The sequence below is a fragment of the Melozone crissalis genome, unplaced genomic scaffold, assembly GCF_028551555.1.
Source record: "Melozone crissalis strain CALT ecotype California unplaced genomic scaffold, PUWL_Pcris_2 ptg000056l_1, whole genome shotgun sequence".
Taxonomy (NCBI): domain Eukaryota; kingdom Metazoa; phylum Chordata; class Aves; order Passeriformes; family Passerellidae; genus Melozone; species Melozone crissalis.
This window is the reverse complement of record NW_026535834.1, coordinates 9,576,057-9,584,982: the sequence shown is the minus strand read 5'-3', so window position 1 is coordinate 9,584,982 and position 8,926 is coordinate 9,576,057. Positions and strand designations below refer to the sequence as shown.

At 53.8% G+C, this 8,926-nt stretch overlaps 1 protein-coding gene across 1 annotated transcript; it reads right to left on the bottom strand.

The window, feature by feature from the left end:
- Positions 1–4,479: 4,479 nt before the first annotated feature.
- On the bottom strand, positions 4,480–8,435 carry VCPKMT (valosin containing protein lysine methyltransferase). The gene is made up of 6 exons (XM_054286911.1): positions 8,224–8,435; positions 7,984–8,094; positions 7,419–7,491; positions 6,361–6,480; positions 5,287–5,391; positions 4,480–4,697 (listed from the first exon to the last, which is right to left on the bottom strand). The coding sequence occupies exons 1-6, from the start codon at positions 8,433–8,435 to the stop codon at positions 4,683–4,685; spliced, it is 636 nt and encodes a 211-aa protein (XP_054142886.1). The 3' UTR covers positions 4,480–4,682.
- Positions 8,436–8,926: the final 491 nt, after the last annotated feature.

Here is an 8,926-nt window from a genome sequence, read left to right as displayed (position 1 = left end):
CTGGCGCTGGCAGGGTCCCAGCGACCACAGGCCAGCCCGGCTGCTTCCCCAGGCACCCCCACTTCCCTCTGCCCACTGCTGCCTTCTCACTTCCACAGCCTTTCCTGGTTTAGAGATTTCCTTGTTTTATAAACCCCCAAGAAAACAAACGCAGGAGCACGAGAGGATTAAGGAACAGGAGCCCTGTTTCACCTCCTGATCCCAGTCACCCCACAAGCCCTCGGCTGCTCCCACATTCCTCAGGGGAATGGCGAGGGCAGCAATTACTGGCACAGGATAATTACAGGGCTGAAGATGGAGGTGCTGCCTGAGCACAAGGTCCCAAAGCTCGCAGGGATGGGAGAAACCTCCCATGGCAAACCCGGGCTGGACCCAGACAACCATCCCATGGGGGAATTTGGGAAACATCCTCCAAAAATATATCCACAGGCCAAAATAGTTTGACAGAGTTTCAGCCACCGCTTTCTCTGCTCCTTGTCATCTTTCTTTCACTTCACACAGGATGGTGGCTGGGAGAAGCTGATCCTCAGAAGAAGACACTAAACTTGGACACAAACGTGGGCCACCATCACCCTAGAGGTCCTGGTCACTCCCTGGGGGCTGGAACCACAGCTCTGGCTGCCCAGGGGTGCAGGAACAGGAGCTCCAGGGCCCCTGTGCTGCACAAACCTCATGCTTTGCATGGCCTCAGAAAAGAAACTTTCTTTTTTTTTGTTTCAGGATGTGAAAGGAGACCACAAGACTGTGGTCCCACAGCTTCCCCACCTCTGGATGACAGGACACTGCACCAGCAGCAAGCAGATCAAACTGACACCACTGCAGGAGGGGAAGGCTGGGATCCCTCTCCTGGCACCCCACACGCCCTACAGGCACTCGTGGGGCAGTGCTGGGAACATGTGCAGGGCAAGGAGCCACATGCACACCACCACTGTCACCAAGGAGTGTCCCCATCCCCAGGCTGGGCTGCCAAAACACCTGGGCTTTGAAATCATGAAATTCCTGAATGGTTTGGGGTGGAAGGGACCTCAAAGCTCATCTTGTTCCACTCCCTGCCATGGGCAGGGCACCTTCCACTGTCCCAGGCTGATCCAAGCCCTGTCCAACCTGACCTTGGGCACTGCCAGGGATCCAGGGGCAGGCACAGCTGCTCTGGGCACCCTGTGCTAGGGCCTGCCCACCCTCACAGCCAAGTGTCCAATATCCAGACTAACCCTGGCCTCTGGCAGCGGGAAGCCATTCCCCTGCTCCAGGCCCTGCATGCCCTGCTCACCCCCAGGGCCCCATGAGGTGGGAGAGGCCCCAGATGTGACCCCAGATGTCACTGAGCTGCTGAGTGACTGTCACCTTGCCGCTGTCACCGTGCTGTTTGCTCCTTGGCTGGGGCTCAGGAAGTGGCACAACAGCAGCAGCAGCCACACAATCCATCCAAGGCACCGTTTAACGGGCTGGGAGCCCACTGCAGCTGGGGGAGCAGAGTCACAGCAATAAAAACCCTTTTCCTTAATGCTGCAGGCAAGAGGAGGCATTTTCTAAGAGGAGAATCCATTTGTCCAGGACTACAGGCCATGGAAAACGATTACACAGCTGGGGAGAACACTTTCCCAAGCAAAATCAGCCCTGAGGGATGAGTGGGAGCAGTCCTGGCCTCACACAGTCCCAGGGGTTCTGCAGCAGCACCAGGAATCACTCAGGGACGGCCAGAGCTGGACACCAGCACTCTCCTGGCAGCTACCCTGCATCTCCTGCTTGTCCTAGAAAAGGCAAAAATACCCAGGGGCTCTGAGGGTCCTGCAGGCTGTGCCTGACACCATGACCAGAAGCCACCAGTGAGCGATGTGGCTGGTGCTGAGCTGACACTGCACACTGTGCTCCTCCCAGACCGGGTGCCCTCGATCCCAGTGGAGCTGGAACAGCTCCCCTGGCTGCCACAGCCAGCAGTGAGCAGCCCTCAGAGCCCCGGAGGCACCACGGGATGGTGGCACTGCCACTGCTGGCACCACAGGGACAGGGCAGGGCACCCTCCAGGGCTGGGGGCTGAGCCAGCACAGGAGCTCTCCCAGGAAAATCCCGTGTGACCTCTGCACCACAGCCCACACAGTTTCCCATGGCTGGGGCTGCTGTTGGGGCCATGCCAGGAAATTATCCACAATAATTTCAGCATGACTTCAGGCAAACGCCTCAAACTCCCAAATGTCTCTGCCTGTGACACCAAAGCAGGTCCCACAGCAGCAGCATGGGGAGGTTCCCTGCTCTCTCTTGTGAGGACAGATCTCAGCAAGGTGAGGCTCAGGGTGGGAACCCAGCTGGGATGGGGTGGGTTTGGTGCTGCTGGTTCCCACCACAGCCAGCCTGGGGGCAGAGCCAGGGGCGAGCTCTCTTACACGGAGAGCTGGGACAGATTTGGGCTGGCATGGCAGGAGGGAGTGCCAGGGCCAGGAATTGTCCTGAGCACCTGCTGTGCCCCAGAGGCCGGGCAGAGCCTGTCTGTCACAGCCAGACTTCTCCAAAGAGCCCCTGAGTTCCATGGAAGTGGCACCAAAACTCTCCAAGGAATCACGACAAGTCCAACTGGGACAAACAGGACAGGTGAGAACAGAGAGGTTGGCAAGAGGCAGGATCACCACCTCCCTCACATCCCATTTCCATGAGAGCTGCACACCCTCCCCTAGTTCAGAGCAGGCAGCCTCTCAGGCACGGTGGGGCTGAGCCCCAGCAGGATCTCTCCCCTGCCCCAAAGCCCGATTTCCCCCAGAAGCAGCAGTTTCACGTGGTGCCTCTGGTGGCCCTGGCCTGCTGCCCTGCTTAGCGGCAGTTCCCTCTCCCAGCTGCACAGCAGCAGCAGCAGCACAGCTGGGTTTTACATCCCCCTCGCCGGTGCAGCCGGTGACAGGAGGTGACGCAGGGGGTGACACCACCCAGCCCCCCCCACGGGGTCCCTGTCACTCAGGGACAGTCACAACCTGAGTGACACAGCCCCAAAGCTGAGGGCACAGCAGAGCAGCAGCCAGCAGGGAAGAAAAAGCACAACCTCTTCCCTTTTTCTTCTGAAGAAGAGATCCGAGCCCTGTGCAAAAGGAAGTGCTGATAGCACACATCCTGCAGATAAAACAATTATTCCATCAGCTCCAAACCCTTGGGAAAGGCTGCTCCCCTCTGCAGCACCCCCAGCACCGAGCAGGGTGCCAGAGTGTCCCAGTGTGACACCAGCCCTTCGTGCTTTGGGACACCATCCCCACCACTGCTGGGATTTGGGGATCTTTCCCTCATTTTTCTGCAATAAGAGCTTCCACTTGGGAAGCCACGTGGGTGTAAACATCCCAGTAAATCCCTTCCTGCAGGCCACTGGGTAATTAAGGAGCTCTTTTCATAACGAGGTAACAAATAACACGTGTGGTTTGACAAATTAACTTCTCGTGTTCGCTAATCATCGCTCGGCAAGCCAGGACAGCGGTTTAGGATGTGGGAAGTTTGCAAGGAATTCTCTTACTGGAGATAAAGGGAGCCTGAACTCAGGGCAGGTGCAGGAAACTCCTGGGAGCCTACAAACCAAGCCCTTCCCAACCCACCAGCTTCTCAGAGAAAACTCAGCCACAGTAACTCGTGCCTCTGTCACAGACCCAACTTCCACAGCTGCTTCCACCACAGAGAAATAAGAATTCCTGCAAAATTCCTCCTCTAAGCCACCACTGAGCTCAAGAGGCAGAAACACGGAGAGCCACAAGGAACCTGCTCACCAGAATAACTGAAGGTGTCAAACTTTAACACTGTGGAATTTTGCACCAGAAAAGCACAGGTGAAAACAGAAGGCAGAACAATTTTGCACAGTTGTGTTTTATCTGTGCAGGAACCACCACCAGGACAGCCCCAGCTCCTGGAATGAGCCTCCCAGGAGGGAACGACACAGGAAGCACAGGATGAATGTGTCACAGATATCTTCTGTGAAAAATCTTTTCCTTAGCATTTTCCCTTCTGAGAAGCTGAGAGGCCTCAGAAACAAAATGTAAACATTGATTATCTGCTGCTGTGGGATGCAACAGGTGCATCTTTAATTGGCCCATGTTGGATGTTTCTAATTAATGGCCAATCACAGCACAGCTGGCTCGGACAGAGAGCCAAGCCACAAACCTTTGTTATCATTCTTGGCTATTCCATTCTTAGCTAGCTTTGTGATGAAATCCTTTCTTCTATTCTGTTAGTATAGTTTCAATGTAATACACATCATAAAATAATAAATCAAGCATTCTAAAACATGGAGTCAGATCCTCGTCTCTTCCCCAATCCCAAAACCCCAGTGAGCACGGTCACACGAATGAACAACCCACATCCAAAACCCAACTCCGGTGCCAAAGTTTTATTGTCCGCCCGTTCGAGCCGCTCCCATTTTCCCCTCTGGGCGGTCCCAGCGCGGCGCCCTCGGAGGGGCTCGGTAGCGCCGCTCCCGCAGCAGAGGCACCGGCACGGCCCGGGCCGCTCCCCCGGCGCCATCCCCGCCTCCCCGGGCCGCAGACACGGGCAGCCCGCCGCTGTCCGGCCGGAAGGCGCTGTCAGACACCGAGCGGGCCAGCCAGAAGCTGCTCGGCGCAGATGAGTCACCAGCACACCGCAGCCACTCCCTCCGTGCTGCGATCCCATCCCCGCCGCTCCGCAGCTCTGCCAGGGGACACGTCCTGCGCGCAAAGATCTCACGGTGGGGAATTCTGTCAAGAGATTTTCACAAAGATGACAGATTTGTAAGCGGCCTGGTTTTGTTCAAGAGCTGAGCCTGCACGTTGTGTCAGCACAATATGCAAAATATTTTCTTCACGCTTCATCAGCTAACCCCAAAACGCTCAAAGCAATCCTGGCAGCTGCTGAGCATCACATCTAGAGCCTGGTTTTGGGGAGAGGGTGGCACAGCAGAGCCCACGGCGCCAAAAGCAGCGCCGGGCATTTTATTTTTATTACTTTGGAGATCCCACCCCACCAGTGCATGGAAGCAGAAGTGTGAAGCTCAAAGGCAGTGCTGACCAGGAAGAGGAAGGCTGGCACCTGGAGCACCAGGCTTGGGAACAAAGCAGGGCCGTGGCTCCACGGGATCCCAAATGTCACAGTCAGTCTGGAGCTCCACCTCCGGAATGCTCACGCTGTGCCAAGGAAACAGCAGCTCTGGGAATTCCTGGCAGCAGCTGCCAACGGTGCCACGAACCATGCCAGTGCAAGGCGTCCCTGCCCATGGCAGGGGTGGAGTGAAAGGAGCTTTGGGTCCCTTCCCAACAACCCAAAGCGCCCTGGATGCTGCGCACCCACCCTGTGCTTCCTGTGGATGCTCACGATGTGGATGTCCTCGCTGCGGTACTCCTCGTCGTGCCTCTCCAGGGGAATCCTCTCCAGCTCAAAGTCCCTCTGGAGCAGCTGTTCCACAAAGAACAGTTCCAAAAGAACAGTTCCAGACATTCCCCACCATGCAGCACCTCACCCTCATTTAAACTGCTCCAGCACTAACTTGAAGCTACAGACACCTCCAATACTCCCCAAAAATCTGTTTATGCTTGTGGTAAAACACTCCTGGAGGGATTTAAGAGATGTGTGGGTGTGGCACTTGGGGACATGGCTTACTGGTGGCCTTGGCAGTGCTTGGGGGATGGTTGAACTTGATCTCAGAGGGCTTTTCCAGCCTAAATGATTCTGTGAATCCATGATTTCGCTTCAATCCCTAAAATGCTAAGCCAAACCACAGCACCTGTCTGCCAATCCCCTCAGCTGAAAGGGAGAGGAGAGAAAAAACCAGTCTAAAATCCCCCAGCATCAGCTCTGGGCTGTGCTCAGATTGCCTGGGCTGAACCTGGCAAGGAAGGAAACAAATCACAAAGAAAAAAAAAAACAACCAGAAATCAGCCAGAAACACCAAGACCTGCTGAGTTCATTGTGGGAGCAGCACCTCAGAGCTGAGCACAGCCCTCCTCACTGCCAGGGCCCCACAGGTGTGAGGCACCAATTACCAAACAGGTGCTGTGATTAACACCAATCTCCTGGAATTCTCATTATTATTATTATTATTATTATTATTATTATTATTATTATTATTTAATCCTGCACAAGAGCTGCTTCTCAGCAGTCAGCACAGGTGCAGAGTTAAACCTGCACTGACCATCATCCCCCACAGGTGTTCCCTGTGTTGCTTTTCCTCACCTGCACACAAAATACAGCTGGAATATTCAATTAAAGCAATTAATGGGCTCTCATTAGAGAGAAGGATTTTTTTTCAGAAGCACCTCTATCACTCAGGAGAGAGTTCTGAGTTCCTGAGCAAAACTTTGTATTTTCCCTCTGCTTTCAACAGAGCAGCTTTTCTAAAAGAAAATATGCTTAAAACTCACTTACTTCAAAGTATTTCCTCTCAATTTCAGGGTTCCTCCCCACGGTCCTCTGTTCATAGCAGCACAGCACACAAGTGTCAGGGCCTGTCAGCTCCCTCAGGGTCTTCAGCAAGGGCTCCAAGGACTGCCCAGAAAAGGTGAAACATTTCCCACGTGGATTTCAAGTTCATTTCACTGGTTGCAACACCCTCTAGCTAAAGTCTTCACCCAAGAGGGAACCTCCCAGTTTCACTTTTCTGCTGGTTATTTTTAGTGCTTGAACTGGGACAGGAAGAATATGGGGGAAAAGCTGGGAAGCACAGGAGGAAAGGGGACTCACAGGAGAAGAATTTCCCAGACTGACCAAGAAAAGTGAACTGGAATCCAAGCCAGAAACACCCCACAGTGCTGAGTGGGCACTTCCCGGAGGCACACAACAATGAGTACTCCTCAGTGTGCTCCAAAAGTGAGTTTTCTCCATTATTCCTGGAGGATGGCTCAGATCCAGACCACAGAGGAGGGAAATGGGAGCAACAGGCAGGGACTCAATGCCAGGGGCTGGTAAAGCCATTGGAAGGGCACTGGGACATGGGGTTTGGCAGGTTATTTCCCTTTTCCTGCAGCTTCCCTCAGCTCTCTGTGCACATCCTGCAAGCTCCAGCTGAGCACACGAGGCAGACTGCAACAACCACTCAGCTGCGGCTGGATTCATCCTCCTGCCTTCCCAAGGAAAGCGTGAGGAGAACCCAAACAGCAGACTTAGCACTTATAAATTTCATTATTTCATTTAGCAATGATTTCAACAGTTCACATTTTCCTTCACCATTCCCAATGTTAAAAAGTGGGGGGGGCACAAACATTCAATTTGGGATTTTTAACATAAAAATAGTCTCTGGTTCTATGTCAAATGGCCTTACATCTATTAAAAATGCATTTTCCAGTTTTGTTCTACCTATTCCTATAAACCACAGGGACCATGACACGAGCACAACATTTACCTGAACACTTCTCATACTAAACACACTGAGCCCATCTCCTTCCCAAGAAACCCTTCTGCTGGGGTTTAGCAAAGTCCTCATTTACCTCCTCATAGTAAATGCAATCAGCCATGAGTATATAATCGGGGGGAGGCTGAAATTCTGTTACATCTTCACCCCTAAAAAGAACAAACAAGAAAAAAACCAACAAGAAGTGAAAAGAAGTTTTAGTAATTAGAATTTAGGAATTAACACATACTAAAGGACTGAGTACAAAGTTACCTACTGTGTTCTCATATTAAGTTTCCCTCTCACAGCAGTATTTGAAGTTATTTAGCAATTTAGGAAACTAGTGCAGAATCACAGAATCCCAAAATGGTTTGGGTGGGAAGGGAACTTCCCATTCCTCCCCAATCCCATCCCATTCCTCCCCCTGCCATGGGCAGGGACCCCTTCCACTACCCCAGACTGCTCCAAGCCCTGTCCAGCCTGGCCTTGGACACTGCCAGGGGCAGCCACAGCTGCTCTTGGCATTAGTGCCAGGACCTCCTCACCCTCCCAGCCAGGAATTCCCAATTCCCTATATCCCATCTAAACCGACTCTTTTTCAACCCGAACCCAGAATCCCCGTTAAAGCTGAACAGAGACATTAAATAAAGGCTCATACAAACCATTTCAGTACCTTGGCTCGGAGGGACCCTGTGACCAGGTGCTTGTTATTCTCAATATTGACCATCAACAGCTCCTGCAGTTCCTCCAGGTCTGTGACCGTCACGTTCGCGCTGTAACACACACATGTGGTTAGGGAATAACGCCATGGCAGGGGACACTCCGCACAGCACAGAAAAAGGGGTTTAAAGGAATCAAAGGCTCTGAGGGAGCACACAGCGCCGGGCGGGGAATCCGCTCACCCCAGCGTGGCTGCCATGATGCCGACGGCGCCGGTGCCCGCGCCCAGCTCCAGGACGTAGCGACGGGCGAGGGGGCAGGCGCCGGTCTCCAGGAACTTGGCGAGCACCAGTGCGGCGTCCCACACCACACAGCCCACACCGCCCGCCGCCCGCTGCTCCAGCCGCAGCGCCGGCCCGGCCCGCCGCTCCAGCTCCCGCACGAAGCCCGCCATGGCCGCGGCTCTGAGGCGGCGCGGCCCCGCCCCGGCAGGAAATGGCGGGCGGGCCCTGAGGGGACGGCGCTGCCCGCTCGCTCCTCACGGCGGGAGAGACTGTGAGCCGGGGGCATGGAGGCTTTTCCAGCCGGAGTAATTCCAGGATTCCGGCAGCCCTGTCCAGCCGGAATAATTCCAGAATTCCGGCAGCCCTGTCCAGCCGGAATGCATTCCAGGATTCCGGCAGCCGCGGCCCTGAGGGAGCGCGGAGCCCTCAGGAGCCGTTCCCTCATCCCTCCTGAACCGCTCCAGCCTGAGCCCTCCTGAAGGTTTTGTTACAAACCGCCCTCACACAACTTAAAAAAGGTCTTCCAAAGATACAAGAAAGGGCTTAATAAACTTACAAAAAAGTTTCAATAACCCTACAAAAGTCTTAGTAAGTCTACAAAAAAGGTCTCAATAAACTTACAATAAAGTTTTAATAAACCTACAAAAGTCTTAGTAAGTCT